We start from the raw sequence: 18,663 nt of genomic DNA on the forward strand, positions 1-18,663 counted from the left end.
ACTGATCAGCCACCTGTGTGCGCTCCCCCTGCATATTACCCTTTAAACACTTCCCTGACAGGGTGGTTGTATATGGGTCCTGGTATACAGGCATACCCCGCATTAACGTACGCAATGGGACCGGAGCATGTATGTAAAGCGAAAATGTACTTAAAGTGAAGCACTACCTTTTCCCCACTTATCGATGCATGTACTGTACGGCAATCGTCATATACGTGCATAACTGATGTAAATAACGCATGTGTAACAGGCTCTATAGTCTCCCTGCTTGCGCACAGCTTTGGTACAGGTAGGGAGCCGGTGTTGCTGTTCAGGACGTGCTGACAGGCGCATGCGTGAGCTGCTGTTTGCCTATTGAGCGAGATGTACTTACTCGCGAGTGTACTTAAAGTGAGTGTCCTTAAAGCGGGGTATGCCTGTATACTATTATCACCTTTGCAGATATTCATACCATTATCTGTTCACACCTCTAGCACAGTTTTTGCTGCACATTGTTGGGGTGAGCAGATTCCCCTACTAACAATTCCCCGTACAAGGGGGTCTGTGTGGGTAAATGATATACTCTCCGTGTATCACTGCAGCCAATAGAATAGAATATAACAATATATATATATATATATAGTGCAGAGGATATATATGAGCAGCTGCCTGTGACTCTATTTAGGATATTTCAATATTCCCTTCATTAGTCCCATAGCCAAGCTACATCTTGTCTACACTTCTAGAGAAATAAGGCATACTCAAGGTACCCCAAGAAGGTGTCCACATAAATCACTATATTGATTCTATACTTGCAGACCTTTGCATTATTTGGCTCTAGGGGCTATACTCACGGAGCGCCTCATTAGGTATTACCCTTATGGTAGGCAGCTTCCAGTGTTTGAATGGGACCACAACATCAGTCACACGTCCACAGATAGTCACATACAGATATCTACTTTGCCGTGCTTGAATGTTATACATGTACACCACATATATGCCACTATTGATTCAGAGCGCCTATATATACACGCTCTGTGACTAGTTAGGCAGGGTATCCCCCAGTGTCCCCAGTTGGGTATAGGCCCCTGCGACAAGATAGGCAGGGTATCCCCCAGTGTCCTCAGTTGGGTATAGGTCCCTGTGACTAGTTAGGCAGGGTATCCCCCAGTGTCCCCAGTTGGGTATAGGTCCCTAAGACTAGTTAGGCAGGGAGTCCCCCAGTTTCCCCAGTTGGGTATAGGTCCCTGCGACTAGTTAGGCAGGGTATCCCCCAGTGTCCCCAGTTGGGTATAGGTCCCTGTGACTAGTTAGGCAGGGTGTCCCCCAGTTTCCCCAGTTGGGTATAGGTCCCTGCGATAGTTAGGCAGGGTATCCCCCAGTTTTCTCAGTTGGGTATAGGTCCCTGTGACTAGTTAGGCAGTGTATTCCCCAGTTTCCCCAGTTGGGTATAGCCCCCTGTGACTAGTTAGGCAGGGTATCCCTCAGTGTCCCCAGTTGGGTATCGGTCCCTGTGACTAGTTAGGCAGGGTATCCCCCAGTGTCCCCAGTTGGGTATAGGTCCCTGTGACTAGTTAGGCAGGGTGTCCCCCAGTTTCCCCAGTTGGGTATAGGTCCCTGCGATAGTTAGGCAGGGTATCCCCCAGTTTTCTCAGTTGGGTATAGGTCCCTGTGACTAGTTAGGCAGTGTATTCCCCAGTTTCCCCAGTTGGGTATAGCCCCCTGTGACTAGTTAGGCAGGGTATCCCTCAGTGTCCCCAGTTGGGTATCGGTCCCTGTGACTAGTTAGGCAGGGTATCCCCCAGTGTCCCCAGTTGGGTATAGGCCCCTGTGACTAGTTAGGCAGGGTACCCCCCAGTTTCCCCAGTTGGGTATAGGCCCCTGTGACTAGTTAGGCAGGGTATCCCCCAGTGTCCGCAGTTGGGTATAGGTCCCTGCGAGTAGTTAGGCAGGGTATCCCCCAGTGTCCCCAGTTGGGTATAGGTCCCTGTGACTAGTTAGGCAGGGTATCCCCCAGTTTCCCCAGTTGGGTATAGGTCCCTGTGACTAGTTAGGCAGGGTATCCCCCAGTATCCCCAGTTGGATATAGGTCCCTGTGACTAGTTAGGCAGGGTATCTCCCAGTGTCCCCAGTTGGGTATAGGTCCCTGTGACTAGTTAGGCAGGGTATCCCCCAGTTTCCCCAGTTGGGTATAGGCCCCTGCGACTAGTTAGGCAGGGTATACCCCAGTGTCCCCAGTTGGGTATAGGTCCCTGTGACTAGTTAGGCAGGGTATTCCCCAGTTTCCCCAGTTGGGTATGTGTGATGTGTGATGTTTGTGTCTTTTGTATAGTTGTGGAAATGTTTTTCCAATAAATTAATTTTATAAACTCTCGTGTTCTGTCTGGCGATATTGATCCCGGGTATTAGTCCTGGTCTCCCGTGTCTGTCTGGTGATATTGATCCCGGGTATTAGTCCTTGTCTCCCGTGTCTATCTGGCGATATTGATCCTGGGTATTATTCCCGGTCTCCTGTGTTCTGTCTGGCGATATTGATCCCGGGTGTTAGTCCTGGTCTCCTGTGTTCTGTCTGGCGATATTGATCCTGGGTATTAGTCCCGGTCTCCTGTGTTCTGTCTGGCGATATTGATCCCGGGTATTAGTCCTGGTCTCCCGTGTCTGCCTGGCGATATTGATCCCGGGTATTAGTCCTGGTCTCCCGTGTTCTGTCTGGCGATATTGATCCTGGGTATTAGTCCCGGTCTCCTGTGTTCTGTCTGGCGATATTGATCCTGGGTATTAGTCCCGGTCTCCTGTGTTCTGTCTGGCGATATTGATCCCGGGTGTTAGTCCTGGTCTCCTGTGTTCTGTCTGGCGATATTGATCCTGGGTATTAGTCCCGGTCTCCTGTGTTCTGTCTGGCGATATTGATCCCGGGTGTTAGTCCTGGTCTCCTGTGTTCTGTCTGGCGATATTGATCCTGGGTATTAGTCCCGGTCTCCTGTGTTCTGTCTGGCGATATTGATCCCGGGTATTAGTCCTGGTCTCCCGTGTCTGCCTGGCGATATTGATCCCGGGTATTAGTCCTGGTCTCCCGTGTTCTGTCTGGCGATATTGATCCTGGGTATTAGTCCCGGTCTCCTGTGTTCTGTCTGGCGATATTGATCCTGGGTATTAGTCCCGGTCTCCTGTGTTCTGTCTGGCGATATTGATCCCGGGTATTAGTCCTGGTCTCCTGTGTTCTGTCTGGCGATATTGATCCTGGGTATTATTCCTGGTCTCCTTTTTTCTGTCTGGCGATATTGATCCCTGGTATTAGTCCTGGTCTCCCGTGTCTGTCTGGCGATATTGATCCCGGGTATTAGTCCCGGTCTCCTGTGTTCTGTCTGGCGATATTGATCCCGGGTATTAGTCCTGGTCTCCCGTGTTCTGTCTGGCGATATTGATCCCGGGTATTAGTCCCGGTCTCCTGTGTTCTGTCTGGCGATATTGATCCTGGGTATTAGTCCCGGTCTCCTGTGTTCTGTCTGGCGATATTGATCCCGGGTATTAGTCCTGGTCTCCCGTGTTCTGTCTGGCGATATTGATCCCGGGTATTAGTCCCGGTCTCCTGTGTTCTGTCTGGCGATATTGATCCCTGGTATTAGTCCTGGTCTCCCGTGTCTGTCTGGCGATATTGATCCCGGGTATTAGTCCCGGTCTCCTGTGTTCTGTCTGGCGATATTGATCCCGGGTATTAGTCCTGGTCTCCCGTGTTCTGTCTGGCGATATTGATCCCGGGTATTAGTCCTGGTCTCCTGTGTTCTGTCTGGCGATATTGATCCCGGGTATTAGTCCTGGTCTCCCGTGTTCTGTCTGGCGATATTGATCCCGGGTATTAGTCCTGGTCTCCTGTGTTCTGTCTGGCGATATTGATCCCGGGTATTAGTCCCGGTCTCCTGTGTTCTATCTGGCGATATTGATCCCGGGTATTAGTCCTGGTCTCCTGTGTTCTGTCTGGCGATATTGATCCCGGGTATTAGTCCTTGTCTCCTGTGTTCTGTCTGGCGATATTGATCCCGGGTATTAGTCCCGGTCTCCTGTGTTCTATCTGGCGATATTGATCCCGGGTATTAGTCCAGGTCTCCAGTGTCTGTCTGGCGATATTGATCCCGGGTATTAGTCCTGGTCTCCCGTGTTCTGTCTGGCGATATTGATCCCGGGTATTAGTCCTGGTCTCCCGTGTTCTGTCTGGCGATATTGATCCCGGGTATTAGTCCTGGTCTCCCGTGTCTGTCTGGCGATATTGATCCCGGGTATTAGTCCTGGTCTCCTGTGTTCTGTCTGGCGATATTGATCCCGGGTATTAGTCCTGGTCTCCCGTGTTCTGTCTGGCGATATTGATCCCGGGTATTAGTCCTGGTCTCCCGTGTCTGTCTGGCGATATTGATCCCGGGTATTAGTCCTGGTCTCCCGTGTCTGTCTGGCGATATTGATCCCGGGTATTAGTCCTGGTCTCCCGTGTTCTGTCTGGCGATATTGATCCCGGGTATTAGTCCTGGTCTCCCGTGTTCTGTCTGGCGATATTGATGCTGGGTATTAGTCCTGGTCTCCCGTGTTCTGTCTGGCGATATTGATCCTGGGTATTAGTCCCGGTCTCCCGTGTTCTGTCTGGCGATATTGATCCCGGGTATTAGTCCTGGTCTCCAGTGTCTGTCTGGCGATATTGATCCCGGGTATTAGTCCTGATCTCCCGTGTTCTGTCTGGCGATATTGATCCCTGGTATTAGTCCTGGTCTCCCGTGTCTGGCTGGCGATATTGATCCCGGGTATTAGTCCTGGTCTCCCATGTTCTGTCTGGCGATATTGATCCCGGGTATTAGTCCTGGTCTCCCATGTTCTGTCGGGCGATATTGATCCCGGGTATTAGTCCTGGTCTCCCGTGTTCTGTCTGGCGATATTGATCCCGGGTATTAGTCCTGGTCTCCCGTGTCTGTCTGGCGATATTGATCCCGGGTATTAGTCCTGGTCTCCTGTGTTCTGTCTGGCGATATTGATCCCTGGTATTAGTCCCGGTCTCCAGTGTTCTGTCTGGCGATATTGATCCCGGGAATTAGTCCTGGTCTCCCGTGTCTGTCTGGCGATATTGATCCTGGGTATTATTCCTGGTCTCCCGTGTCTGTCTGGCGATATTGATCCCGGGTATTAGTCCAGGTCTCCTGTGTTCTGTCTGGCGATATTGATCCCGGGTATTAGTCCTGGTCTCCCGTGTTCTGCCTGGCGATATTGATCCCGGGTATTAGTCCTGGTCTCCCGTGTCTGTCTGGCGATATTGATCCCGGGTATTAGTCCTGGTCTCCCGTGTCTGTCTGGTGATATTGATCCCGGGTATTAGTCCTGGTCTCCCGTGTTCTGTCGGGGGATATTGATCCCGGGTATTAGTCCTGGTCTCCCGTGTCTGTCTGGCGATATTGATCCCGGGTATTAGTCCTGGTCTCCTGTGTTCTGTCTGGCGATATTGATCCCGGGTATTAGTCCTGGTCTCCAGTGTCTGTCTGGCGATATTGATCCCGGGTATTAGTCCTGGTCTCCCGTGTCTGTCTGGCGATATTGATCCCGGGTATTAGTCCTGGTCTCCCGTGTTCTGTGTGGCGATATTGATCCCGGGTATTAGTCCTGGTCTCCCGTGTTCTGTCTGGCGATATTGATCCCGGGTATTAGTCCTGGTCTCCTGTGTTCTGTCTGGCGATATTGATCCCGGGTATTAGTCCTGGTCTCCCGTGTTCTGTCTGGCGATATTGATCCCGGGTATTAGTCCTGGTCTCCCGTGTTCTGTCTGGCGATATTGATCCCGGGTATTAGTCCTGGTCTCCCGTGTCTGTCTGGCGATATTGATCCTGGGTATTAGTCCTGGTCTCCCGTGTCTGTCTGGTGATATTGATCCCGGGTATTAGTCCTGGTCTCCCGTGTTCTGTCGGGGGATATTGATCCCGGGTATTAGTCCTGGTCTCCCGTGTCTGTCTGGCGATATTGATCCCGGGTATTAGTCCTGGTCTCCCGTGTTCTGTCGGGGGATATTGATCCCGGGTATTAGTCCCGGTCTCCTGTGTTCTGTCTGGCGATATTGATCCTGGGTATTAGTCCTGGTCTCCCGTGTCTGTCTGGCAATATTGATCCCAGGTATTAGTCCTGGTCTCCCGTGTTCTGTCTGGCGATATTGATCCCGGGTATTAGTCCTGGTCTCCCGTGTTCTGTCTGGCGATATTGATCCCGGGTATTAGTCCTGGTCTCCTGTGTTCTGTCTGGCGATATTGATCCCGGGTATTAGTCCTGGTCTCCAGTGTCTGTCTGGCGATATTGATCCCGGGTATTAGTCCTGGTCTCCCGTGTCTGTCTGGCGATATTGATCCCGGGTATTAGTCCTGGTCTCCCGTGTTCTGTCTGGCGATATTGATCCCGGGTATTAGTCCTGGTCTCCCGTGTTCTGTCTGGCGATATTGATCCCGGGTATTAGTCCTGGTCTCCCGTGTTCTGTCTGGCGATATTGATCCCGGGTATTAGTCCTGGTCTCCCGTGTTCTGTCTGGCGATATTGATCCCTGGTATTAGTCCTGGTCTCCCGTGTTCTGTCTGGCGATATTGATCCCGGGTATTAGTCCTGGTCTCCCGTGTTCTGTCTGGAGATATTGATCCCGGGTATTAGTCCTGGTCTCCCGTGTTCTGTCTGGCGATATTGATCCCGGGTATTAGTCCTGGTCTCCCGTGACATGTTCTTCCCACATTTCTTTTGCCAAATTCAGGATTCCTCTTTGTTGTTTTCCATAAAGTAACTCAAAAGGTGAAACCCCGGTGGAAGACTGGGGGACTTCCCGAAAAGCAAAGAGAGAGGTGAAAGCAGCCCATCCCAATGCCGTGTCGTAGTTGATATACATTTTCTTAGCATATTTTTAAGTGTCTTATTAAACCGTTTGACTAGTCCATCTGTTTGCGGATGATAAACCGAGGTCCGTACCGACTTCAATTTTCACAGACTTCCTTCATGAGCCTGGGCATAAAATTTGTTCCCTGGTCTGTTAAAATTTCAGTAGGAAACCCCACTCGGGAGAAGGCCTTAATTACTACAACCTTAGCGGATATCGTTCTCAATGGAATAGCTTCTGGGTACCATGTAGCATAATCTACTATGACGACTCTATACTGTACCCTGCAGCACTTTTTTCCAGGGGACCCATAATATCTACACCTATTCCTTCAAAAGGGGTCTCTACTATTGGGACCTTGGTGTTCCCCTTTGGGGCAACCATCTGACACTCAGGGCACGAATCACAGAAGTCCTTTACCGCTCTAAAAATTTCCCGGCCAATAGAACCGTGCCATGAGGCGGATTCGGGTTTTCTCCCTTCCCAGGTGACCTGAACAAGGAAGAGTATGAGCTAAACGTAATACCTCTTTTCTATAGGGCCTTGGCACTAACAGTTGCTTTGGTGTCTTGAGTTTGCTTCTTTTTCAACTCAGTATAAGAGATCGTTATGCAACTCAAAATGAGGAAAAATACTGACCCCCTGTGGGGTTAATTACTTCCTTGTCTACCACTGCCCCCTGGTCATATACCCGGCTTAAGGAATCGGTCATTTTTTTGTTCTACCAGAAAATTTGAAATCCCCGACAGCATCTCGGCCTCCATTGAGGGAGGGTTTTCTATTCCCTGACCCGGTTCACCACAGGAAAAACACACTATGGGATCTGTGGCAAACACCGAGACCTTTCTGGCTTCCAGTCTATTTTAGGCCCCCCTTGGGACACCCCCCTCGTAGGGCCTGGTTGGTGCATACTATGTCCCATATTGAAGGCAACGAAGCCCTCCATTTGGCCCCTGAGCCTCTGCCTGGTGGAGGAAACCTGCCTTTTCCAAATGTACAGTGTTTCTTTAATGGCAACCCTTTTTCCCCCCTCGGACCATGGGCACAGGACTGTTCTGCGGCCAAAAAGTTCTCCATTAGTTTGGAGGCTTCAAGGAGGGTCTTGGCTGAATGGTGACAAACCCACTCCCTTCCGCCTAGGGGCCAAACCCGCAAAAATAGTTTTAGGGCGACTAACTCTGCGACCTCGATGGAGCTGCGGGTCTCTGAATGTAGCCAGCATAGTCCCGTATAAATTGGGCTAGGACTTGGGTTCGCATACCTGGGGAATACCGCTCTTCTGGGAAGTGTTGCCGATAGGTATCCTCGGTTATCACCACGCGATCCAGTATTGCTGCCTTGAATTCGGCGTAGTTGAGGTCAAGGGCGCAATATGCTGCCTGTGCTTCTCCCGTTAACTGCGGGGCCAGGTAGGCAGTCCTGTCCTCCTTGGGCCACTGTGAAAAAAAACGCAACTCGCTCAAACGGGATGAGGTAGGCCTCCGTCCCGTCATCAGGTCCCATTTTCGTCAGCCTAATGGCAGGTCTCTGATCTCCGGTGCCCGGGTTCCGGGAAGTGGGACTTGGGGCCTCAGCGTTTGTTGCAGCTCCCATCTGTTGTACCAGCTGCTGTTGGGCCTGTGTCTGGTGAGCTGTTAGCTGTAGGAAAAACTGCTGCTTTGCGGCCTGGTTATCAGCCTCTCGCTGCTGTTGGGCGGCCCGGTATTCAGCCTCTCGCTGCTGTTGGGCGGCCTGGTTTCCAGCCTCTCGCTGCTGTTGGGCGGCCCGGTATTCAGCCTCTCGCTGCTGTTGGGCGGCCCGGTATTCAGCCTCTCGCTGCTGTTGGGCGGCCTGGTTTCCAGCCTCTTGCTGCTGCTTTGCGGCCTGGTTATCAGCCTCTCGCTGCTGCTTTGCGGCCCGTAATTCAGCCTCTCGCTGCTGCTTTGCGGCCTGGTTATCAGCCTCTCGCTGCTGTTGGGCGGCCCGGTATTCAGCCTCTCGCTGCTGTTGGGCGGCCTGTTGTGAGGCCTGGTTTTCAGCCTCTCGCTGCTGTTGGGCGGCCTGGTTTCCAGCCTCTTGCTGCTGTTGGGCGGCCTGTATTGCGGCCTGGTATTCAGCCTCTCGCTGCTGTTGGGCGGCCTGGTATTCAGCCTCTCGCTGCTGTTGGGCGGCCTGGTTATCAGCCTCTCGCTGCTGTTGGGCGGCCTGGTTTCCAGCCTCTCGCTGCTGTTGCTGTGCAGCCTGTTGTTCAGCCTGTTGTGCGGCCCGGAATTCAGTCTCTCGCTGCTGTTGCTGTGCAGCCTGTTGTACAGCACTTTGTGCGGCCTGGTATTCAGCCTCTCGCTGCTGTTGGGCGGCCCGGTATTCAGCCTCTCGCTGCTGTTGGGCGGCCCGTAATTCAGCCTCTCGCTGCTGTTGTGCGGCCTGGTTTCCAGCCTCTCGCTGCTGTTGTGCGGCCTGGTTTCCAGCCTCTCGCTGCTGTTGTGCGGCCTGGTTTCCAGCCTCTCGCTGCTGTTGGGCGGCCTGGTTTCCAGCCTCTTGCTGCTGCTTTGCGGCCTGGTTATCAGCCTCTCGCTGCTGTTGGGCGGCCCGGAATTCAGCCTCTCGCTGCTGTTGGGCGGCCTGTTGTGCGGCCTGGTTTTCAGCCTCTCGCTGCTGTTGGGCGGCCTGGTTTCCAGCCTCTTGCTGCTGTTGGGCGGCCTGTTGTGCGGCCTGGTATTCAGCCTCTCTCTGCTGTTGGGCGGCCTGGTATTCAGCCTCTCGCTGCTGTTGGGCGGCCTGGTTTCCAGCCTCTCGCTGCTGTTGGGCGGCCTGGTTTCCAGCCTCTCGCTGCTGTTGGGCGGCCCGGTATTCAGCCTCTCGCTGCTGTTGCTGTGCAGCCTGTTGTACAGCACTTTGTGCGGCCTGGTATTCAGCCTCTCGCTGCTGTTGGGCGGCCCGGTATTCAGCCTCTCGCTGCTGTTGTGCGGCCTGGTTTCCAGCCTCTCGCTGCTGTTGGGCGGCCCGTAATTCAGCCTCTCGCTGCTGTTGTGCGGCCTGGTTTCCAGCCTCTCGCTGCTGTTGGGCGGCCTGGTTTCCAGCCTCTCGCTGCTGTTGTGCGGCCTGGTTTCCAGCCTCTCGCTGCTGTTGTGCGGCCTGGTTTCCAGCCTCTCGCTGCTGTTGGGCGGCCCGGTTTCCAGCCTCTTGCTGCTGCTTTGCGGCCTGGTTATCAGCCTCTCGCTGCTGTTGGGCGGCCCGGAATTCAGCCTCTCGCTGCTGTTGGGCGGCCTGTTGTGCGGCCTGGTTTTCAGCCTCTCGCTGCTGTTGGGCGGCCTGGTTTCCAGCCTCTTGCTGCTGTTGGGCGGCCTGTTGTGCGGCCTGTTGTGCGGCCTGGTATTCAGCCTCTCTCTGCTGTTGGGCGGCCTGGTATTCAGCCTCTCGCTGCTGTTGGGCGGCCTGGTTATCAGCCTCTCGCTGCTGTTGGGCGGCCTGGTTTCCAGCCTCTCGCTGCTGTTGCTGTGCAGCCTGTTGTTCAGCCTGTTGTGCGGCCTGGTTTCCAGCCTCTCGCTGCTGTTGGGCGGCCTGGTTTCCAGCCTCTCGCTGCTGTTGGGCGGCCCGGTATTCAGCCTCTCGCTGCTGTTGCTGTGCAGCCTGTTGTACAGCACTTTGTGCGGCCTGGTATTCAGCCTCTCGCTGCTGTTGGGCGGCCCGGTATTCAGCCTCTCGCTGCTGTTGTGCGGCCTGGTTTCCAGCCTCTCGCTGCTGTTGGGCGGCCCGTAATTCAGCCTCTCGCTGCTGTTGTGCGGCCTGGTTTCCAGCCTCTCGCTGCTGTTGTGCGGCCTGGTTTCCAGCCTCTCGCTGCTGTTGGGCGGCCTGTTGTTGCTGCAGTATCTGGACCTGCTGTTGCTGTGCAGCCTGTTGTTCAGCCCGTTGTGCGGCCTGGTTTCCAGCCTCTCGCTGCTGTTGGGCGGCCTGGTTTCCAGCCTCTCGCTGCTGTTGGGCGGCCCGGTATTCAGCCTCTCGCTGCTGTTGCTGTGCAGCCTGTTGTTCAGCACTTTGCGGCCCGGTATTCAGCCTCTCGCTGCTGTTGGGCGGCCTGGTTTCCAGCCTCTCGCTGCTGTTGGGCGGCCCGGAATTCAGCCTCTCGCTGCTGTTGGGCGGCCTGGTTTCCAGCCTGTCGCTGCTGTTGGGCGGCCTGGTTATCAGCCTCTCGCTGCTGTTGGGCGGCCTGGTTTCCAGCCTCTCGCTGCTGTTGCTGTGCAGCCTGTTGTTCAGCCTGTTGTGCGGCCTGGTTTCCAGCCTCTCGCTGCTGTTGGGCGGCCTGGTTTCCAGCCTCTCGCTGCTGTTGGGCGGCCCGGTATTCAGCCTCTCGCTGCTGTTGCTGTGCAGCCTGTTGTACAGCACTTTGTGCGGCCTGGTATTCAGCCTCTCGCTGCTGTTGGGCGGCCCGGTATTCAGCCTCTCGCTGCTGTTGTGCGGCCTGGTTTCCAGCCTCTCGCTGCTGTTGGGCGGCCCGTAATTCAGCCTCTCGCTGCTGTTGTGCGGCCTGGTTTCCAGCCTCTCGCTGCTGTTGTGCGGCCTGGTTTCCAGCCTCTCGCTGCTGTTGGGCGGCCTGTTGTTGCTGCAGTATCTGGACCTGCTGTTGCTGTGCAGCCTGTTGTTCAGCCCGTTGTGCGGCCTGGTTTCCAGCCTCTCGCTGCTGTTGGGCGGCCTGGTTTCCAGCCTCTCGCTGCTGTTGTGCGGCCCGGTATTCAGCCTCTCGCTGCTGTTGCTGTGCAGCCTGTTGTTCAGCACTTTGCGGCCCGGTATTCAGCCTCTCGCTGCTGTTGGGCGGCCTGGTTTCCAGCCTCTCGCTGCTGTTGGGCGGCCCGGAATTCAGCCTCTCGCTGCTGTTGGGCGGCCTGGTTTCCAGCCTCTCGCTGCTGTTGGGCAGCCCGGTATTCAGCCTCTCGCTGCTGTTGTGCGGCCTGGTTTCCAGCCTCTCGCTGCTGTTGGGCGGCCTGTTGTTGCTGCAGTATCTGGACCCGCTGTTGCTGTGCAGCCTGTTGTACAGCACTTTGTGCGGCCTGGTTTCCAGCCTCTCGCTGCTGTTGGGCAGCCCGGTATTCAGCCTCTCGCTGCTGTTGGGCGGCCCGGTATTCAGCCTCTCGCTGCTGTTGTGCGGCCTGGTTTCCAGCCTCTCGCTGCTGTTGGGCGGCCTGTTGTAGCTGCAGTATCTGGACCTGCTGTTGCTGTGCAGCCTGTTGTTAAGCCTGTTGTGCGGCCTGGTTTTCAGCCTCTCGCTGCTGTTGGACGGACGGCCTGTTGTTGCTGCAGTATCTGGACCTGCTGTTGCTGTGCAGCCTGTTGTTCAGCCCGTTGTGCGGCCTGGTTTCCAGCCTCTCGCTGCTGTTGGGCGGCCTGTTGTTGCTGCAGTATCTGGACCTGCTGTTGCTGTGCAGCCTGTTGTTCAGCCCGTTGTGCGGCCTGGTTTCCAGCCTCTCGCTGCTGTTGGGCGGCCTGTTGTTGCTGCAGTATCTGGACCTGCTGTTGCTGTGCAGCCTGTTGTTCAGCCCGTTGTGCGGCCTGGTTTCCAGCCTCTCGCTGCTGTTGGGCGGCCTGTTGTAGCTGCAGTATCTGGACCTGCTGTTGCTGTGCAGCCTGTTGTTCAGCCCGTTGTGCGGCCTGGTTTCCAGCCTCTCGCTGCTGTTGGGCGGCCTGTTGTTGCTGCAGTATCTGGACCTGCTGTTGCTGTGCAGCCTGTTGTTCAGCCCGTTGTGCGGCCTGGTTTCCAGCCTCTCGCTGCTGTTGGACGGCCTGTTGTAGCTGCAGTATCTGGACCTGCTGTTGCTGTGCAGCCTGTTGTTCAGCCCGTTGTGCGGCCTGGTTTTCCACCAGATACTGTATCAATTTTTCCATCTCCATTTTGATAACTTCAGGTGTGTTCTATATACTGACCAGAGGAGGCGCTCATCCCACTTCAGACACCATATGTGACGGAGCAGCCTTGCCGCTATGGTCAGAAAAGTGCTTACACACCACTTTCTTGCTATGAAAAGTGCTTTATTTCCCTGACCAGGGAAGCGGGTTGTAGTTACACAGAGAATAAAGCAATGAAAGAAATGGCATCAGTCTGCAACAAATCAATAGTCCTTAGTTCCAGGCACACAACAGGGAGTTCAGGCTCTCCCCTCAGCCAGGCTCTCTCCTCTGCCCGGCTCTCTCCCCTCAGCCAGGCTCTCCCCTCAGGCAGGCTCTCCCCTCAGCCAGGCTCTCCCCTCAGGCAGGCTCTCCCCTCAGCCAGGCTCTCTCCCCTCAGGCAGGCTCTCTCCCCTCAGCCAGGCTCTCTCCCCTCAGCCAGGCTCTCCCCTCTGCCCGGCTCTCCCCTCAGCCAGGCTCTCTACTCTGCCCGGCTCTCTCCCCTCAGCCAGGCTCTCCCTCAGCCAGGCTCTCCCCTCAGCCAGGCTCTCTCCTCTGCCCGGCTCTCTCCTCTGCCCGGCTCTCTCCCCTCAGCCAGGCTCTCCCCTCTGCCTGGCTCTCTCCCCTCTGCCCGGCTCTCTCCCCTCAGGCAGGCTCTCCCCTCAGCCAGGCTCTCTCCCCTCAGGCAGGCTCTCTCCCCTCAGCCAGGCTCTCTCCCCTCAGGCAGGCTCTCTCCCCTCAGGCAGGCTCTCTCCCCTCAGCCAGGCTCTCTCCCCTCAGCCAAGCTCTTCCCTCTGCCCGGCTTTCTCCCCTCAGGCAGGCTCTCTCCCCTCAGCCAGGCTCTCCCCTCTGCCAGACTCTCTCCCCTCAGGCAGGCTCTCTCCCCTCAGGCAGGCTCTCTCCCCTCAGGCAGGCTCTCTCCCCTCTGCCAGGCTCTCTCCCCTCAGCCAGGCTCTCTCCCCTCAGCCAGGCTCTTTCCCCTCAGGCAGGCTCTCTCCCCTCAGGCAGGCTCTCCCCTCAGCCAGGCTCTCCCCTCTGCCAGACTCTCTCCCCTCAGGCAGGCTCTCTCCCCTCTGCCAGGCTCTCTCCCCTCAGCCAGGCTCTCTCCCCTCTGCCAGGCTCTTTCCCCTCAGGCAGGCTCTCTCCCCTCAGGCAGGCTCTCCCCTCAGCCAGGCTCTCCCCTCTGCCAGACTCTCTCCCCTCAGGCAGGCTCTCTCCCCTCAGGCAGGCTCTCTCCCCTCTGCCAGGCTCTCTCCCCTCAGCCAGGCTCTCTCCCCTCTGCCAGGCTCTTTCCCCTCAGGCAGGCTCTCTCCCCTCAGGCAGGCTCTCCCCTCAGCCAGGCTCTCTCCCCTCAGCCAGGCTCTCTCCCCTCTGCCAGGCTCTTTCCCCTCAGGCAGGCTCTCTCCCCTCAGGCAGGCTCTCTCCCCTCAGCCAGGCTGTCCCCTCAGGCAGGCTCTCTCCCCTCAACCAGGCTCTCTCCCCTCAGCCAGGCTCTCTCCCCTCTGCCAGGCTCTCTCCCCTCAGGCAGGCTCTCTCCCCTCAGGCAGGCTCTCTCCCCTCAGCCAGGCTGTCCCCTCAGGCAGGCTCTCTCCCCTCAGGCAGGCTCTCTCCCCTCAGCCAGGCTCTCTCCCCTCTGCCAGGCTCTCTGCAAACTGTTTCCTCACAGGTTCAGAGGCAGAATGACAGCCTGAAAGAAATCTGCGGTCTTCCTTTTAACCTCCCCTTTCCAATCAGCTAGCAGACCAAGGTGTGGTTCTTCTGGTCTGCTAAAGTAAGAGAGTGTTTTAACCTCTTGTATACTCCCTCACAGAGTGCAACAAGCTTTACGCTCCCTATATGTTCAGAAGGAGTTCCCCTGACCTCAGTAATGTATGAAAGGCCATGTTAGGATATAACAGTTAGAGGTAAGAGAGCTGATTCAAGGAATATTATCTGGATAACAAGTCCTTCAGTGGGGCAGCGAAGCTAGGAAGGAGAAAGGAAGAAAGGCCAGAGGCCAGGCAGGAGACCAGGAGGGAGATAACATCACGGAGAGAGGAAAGAGGTGCTGAATATCTGAAGAAGTTACCAACAGAAAGAAGCCCACTATGTGCAACTATTCTTAAGAATATCAGTCTATTTGAAACATCATCGTCGTCATTCTTACTATTTTTGTATGTAAGTAATTATTTTCAAAATAAACATTTTGTTTTTTGTGCAAAGACACGAATGCTGAATTCTGTTATGCTGGAGTAAAACTACAGAGAAGACATTTAATAGTTTTCATGTATCTTTTATTGGTCGGAGATACTGGTGGCGTTATCTGTAGGTGGAGAATAGGAGGGGATGGGGTGACCCCTCTCTACCAGATGAACAGAGGCTTTCCATCCTCTTTGGCCAGGTTGATCAGACAGTTGAGCAGGACATCCACATCCTTCAGCACATCGGCTGGCATGGCCTCAGCCGCCATCTTACGCATGACCTCCGGGTCACTGTATGACGCTAGTTCGCTAGTTCCAGGGAGGGGCCGGTCTTTCATAATGCCATAGGTGTTGACCAGGTACTCTGAGAAGGTGGGATGCACACGGGGGTCATAGCCATACTTCTTAAGCCGGTTTATAATGTCCGTGAAGCGTCGGTTCATCTCACCTCTCTGAGACTCATCCACCTTATTGGTTAACGGGCAGGAGGTTGCCTATAGACAGAGGAAGAGAGGTAAAAAAATATGTGCCGGAAGAAACCCAGGGACAGTCTACTTCTACACCTCACATTCTCATGAAGGCCAACAGAACAATGGGGTGATCCTTAAAACTTAAGACGAGTGTTTACTCAAAGTGGAAAGTGGGGTTACAGAAAGGGCAAACATTAAACTAATCTAAAAATAGACAACATGAGTGAAAATCCAAATTACGGAACCTAACTGACTGTGTTGTGTGTTTAATTCTGGTTTTGACAATGGGGACTGTATCCTTCGACCCTAAATAAAACAACAGGTGGGGCGTGAAATAGCACTCTTATTTACAGGCGAGAAGGGGTTGGCCCAACTGCCCTAGATCTCTTCCCCCTTCTTGCCTCCCTCCTCCCCCCTGCTCATAGTTGTAGGAGCCCCGCTCTTGACCTGCAAGATCTTCTCCTGAACGTTCGATACAGTGTATCCGTAGAGTCGGCTCTGCTCCAGGAAAATGGACGAGAGGATCCTTCGATCAAGCTGAAAGGAAATTTCGCCTACAATTCGTTGGCAACGTTGGAGCTGTTTGGGGTCTGGAGGAGATAAAAGGGTAGATTGTGTAAAAGGGTAGGAGTCAGCAGTAGAATAGCAAATAAATGGGGGAGGGGAGAGGATTGAGCAAATCTAGTATGTGTTAAGCCCCAGAATCAAACTGATCAATAGTATTATGGGATGGCTCTAGAGACATTATTGTACAATGGCAGATGGTTTCCCAGTGGAGATGTTGACTGGTTGGTACTGGTTGGCCAGTGGAGATGTGGACTGGTCACCTTATAGAGATGTTGGAATGTGTTGGGTGTTCAGTGCCCCATGAAGATTGGTGCCTATTTGCTAGTCGATACTGGATGCTCCCCTGAAGGTTGGTGGTGTTAGTTGGCTCCTATGAATGGTGGTTGAGGTTTAAAGTGCCCATGGACATGGTGAGATGGTGGCCCATAGGCTGCCCAATTAGTATGTGGGCAGGTGGTATCCATTGTGGCGGTTTCATTGGTATTGTTTATTTCCCTCTCGACATGTGGTGATTGTGCTGGTCTATAGGTGGCATCAGATATAGGCGGCATCAGATATAGGCCTGGTTGGTGAGCTTTAGTGGATGCTGCCACTGGGGTGACCCAAACTTGTAGGTAGTTGGCAGAAGCATGACTACTAGTTACTACTTCCAAAGGCCAGTGATGGGTGGGGTAATTGTATGTATCATTATGACCTGTCTATGCTACATCATCTTCTCCCCATCCCCCCCCCCCTTTACTGCCCATACACTAATAAGTTAGGGAGATGGAGAGGGGCGGGGGTCTTCTTCTTACCTCGGCATCGGGGGACATTGGCGTCGTCTTTTTTATCTAAAGTTTTCAGGATATGAAAAAAATGGAAAGGTGCAGATTAGACCAATTACTGTGTTCCCGTTATTATTAGTGTGCGCCCCTCATTAGTGGGCAATTCCCCATTATCACTGTGCTTCCCCCCCCCTTTTCTTTACTGTGCTCCAGTGATAAGGAGTAACCCATTATTGCTGCTCCCCCATTATTACTGTGTGCCCTCCCCCTTAATAATGTGCTCCCACCCTTTATTACTTTGCACCCCCTCCCATCACCCACTGTCCACTCTCCCACCCACCTATACAAACAGAGGAGCCCCCAATGCACATCCTGCTGATACTATAGCCCTCCAGCCCCCAGGGCAGCCCCCTACCAACCTGTTTTAGGTATTTAAGCTGCGTCCCTCCTCCCCTATAACCTGAGACCAGGACTCCTCTAAGTCACACTTCACAATCAAACCTCAGTCATTTCTTCCCAAGGTGTTTGTATCAGTTTGTGAATGTGTCAGTGTGCACCTGTGTGCATGTCTGCGATGACACACATTATACACACCAGTACACAGACACTCACTGTTAGCTGTGTTTCAGTGTGTGTCTGTGAAATATGTTTACCATGTTGTATACCAGGGGTGGGCAACTCCAGTCCTCAAGGGCCACCAACAGGTCAGGTTTTCAGGATATCCCTGCTTCAGCACAGGTGGCTCAGTCATAATGACCATAAAAACCTGACCTGTTGGTGGCCCTTGAGGACTGGAGTTGCCCACCCCTGTTGTATACTATTGGTTATTTTATAGTGTGTATCACTTGATGTCAGTTTGTGTCGGTGTATGTTTGTGTTACTTGGTTGTGTGTCAGCATGTGTCTATCACTTTGTGTGAACTAGTTATGCACACAAAAGCCAGCACACACCAACACATATGTCCCTGTGTGTTTCTCTATTATTGTGCCATTGTGTGCTTGTACATCTGAGTGCTTCCACCACCAGTTCATGATTAAGATGTGGGTTGTATAGACTTGAGGGGTTGTTGAGTTTGTGTGGTACTGTGTCCCTGTGTGTCACTGTGTTCTTACTGCATTTCCCAGCCTGAGATAGTGTTACACCCAATCTCTCCCCCAGCCCCAATTAGCCTTTCCTTCTCTCCTCTTTATACACACACCCCTCTGTTTACTAATACACCCCTCTCTATATTAAATCTGACCCCCAATTAGTAATGTAACCATCCCTCTATATACATGCGTTTAGGGCACTGCACACCACAGAACCCCCTCTTTCTCTCTGCAGAACATCACAGGCACCCCCAGATCGAGCAGGCATCCCTTGACCATCCCCTATGGAGGAGACTCCCTCACCCTCTACCCCCTCCTCTCACCCATGGCCTTGGATTCCTTGTGTCCCTTCCCAGAGGGTGATAGGCTGCGCACGGTGCTTTCGTGGTCCCTCAGAGTGCAGCGCAACTCTAGGTTCTCCTGCATCAGGCCCACCATCTTACGCAGCTCTCCATTTTCCGTCAGGAGCCTGACATTCTCATTTTTTAGCGCTTCAAGGTCATGGCTCTGTAGCAGCTCCATGCTTGTTACTCCTTGTACTGCCTGAGGGCTCCTGCAAGCTGCCAACACCAGGGCATATACCTACCCAGCCTCTGTGATGTCATCTGCTGTGACACGTGTGTGATGTCATTGTGTCATAGGGATGGGAGGCTTGAGGCTTGGTGGTCAATAGCAACCAGCAACCCTCACAACTCCTTCCTGTTAAGAAGACAGGCAGAGTGGTGGCATACTAGGGGTTAATGGCCCACCAAACCAATTATAACACCCCAGGTGTACAAGCAGTAATTGTGAAAGAAGCACAGAGGAATCAAAATGATATAAAGCTCTGTTTTTATCCATAAGCAGAGCAGGTACAAACAAAATGTGACATTTCCATTCACA

At 53.9% G+C, this 18,663-nt stretch overlaps 2 protein-coding genes across 2 annotated transcripts; both read right to left on the reverse strand.

Annotated features, from left to right (window-relative positions):
- Window positions 1–8,215: 8,215 nt before the first annotated feature.
- On the reverse strand, window positions 8,216–14,595 carry LOC142474341 (uncharacterized). The gene is made up of 5 exons (XM_075580860.1): window positions 14,573–14,595; window positions 12,140–12,676; window positions 11,662–12,054; window positions 8,939–11,594; window positions 8,216–8,884 (listed from the first exon to the last, which is right to left on the reverse strand). The coding sequence occupies exons 1-5, from the start codon at window positions 14,593–14,595 to the stop codon at window positions 8,216–8,218; spliced, it is 4,278 nt and encodes a 1,425-aa protein (XP_075436975.1).
- Window positions 14,596–14,990: 395 nt separating this feature from the next.
- Window positions 14,991–18,310, reverse strand: LOC142474807 (speriolin-like). Its single transcript, XM_075580989.1, has 4 exons — window positions 18,105–18,310; window positions 16,724–16,759; window positions 15,810–15,952; window positions 14,991–15,386 (listed from the first exon to the last, which is right to left on the reverse strand). The coding sequence occupies exons 1-4, from the start codon at window positions 18,301–18,303 to the stop codon at window positions 15,054–15,056; spliced, it is 711 nt and encodes a 236-aa protein (XP_075437104.1). The 5' UTR covers window positions 18,304–18,310; the 3' UTR covers window positions 14,991–15,053.
- Between the last annotated feature and the right edge of the window lie 353 nt (window positions 18,311–18,663).

Source organism: Ascaphus truei, chromosome 2 (assembly GCF_040206685.1).
Source record: "Ascaphus truei isolate aAscTru1 chromosome 2, aAscTru1.hap1, whole genome shotgun sequence".
NCBI classification, from domain to species: domain Eukaryota; kingdom Metazoa; phylum Chordata; class Amphibia; order Anura; family Ascaphidae; genus Ascaphus; species Ascaphus truei.

Bases quoted from the DNA above. Each gene is read 5' to 3' on its own strand.
- LOC142474807 (XM_075580989.1), bottom strand. From the start codon at position 18,303: ATGGAGCTGCTACAGAGCCATGACCTTGAAGCGCTAAAAAATGAGAAT. The intron at 16,760-18,104 runs GTGAGAGGAGGG...TGAAAACTTTAG, and splicing joins CAAGGAATCCAAGGCCATGG to ATAAAAAAGACGACGCCAAT. The intron at 15,387-15,809 runs GTCAAGAGCGGG...CTCTGTCTATAG, and splicing joins TTCAGGAGAAGATCTTGCAG to GCAACCTCCTGCCCGTTAAC.
- LOC142474341 (XM_075580860.1), bottom strand. From the start codon at position 14,595: ATGGCCTTTCATACATTACTGAG. The intron at 12,055-12,139 runs GTCCAGATACTG...GCTTAACAACAG, and splicing joins AGGCTGCACAGCAACAGCAG to GCTGCACAGCAACAGCAGGT. The intron at 8,885-8,938 runs GCAATACAGGCC...GCCGCCCAACAG, and splicing joins GAGAGGCTGAATACCAGGCC to CAGCGAGAGGCTGAAAACCA.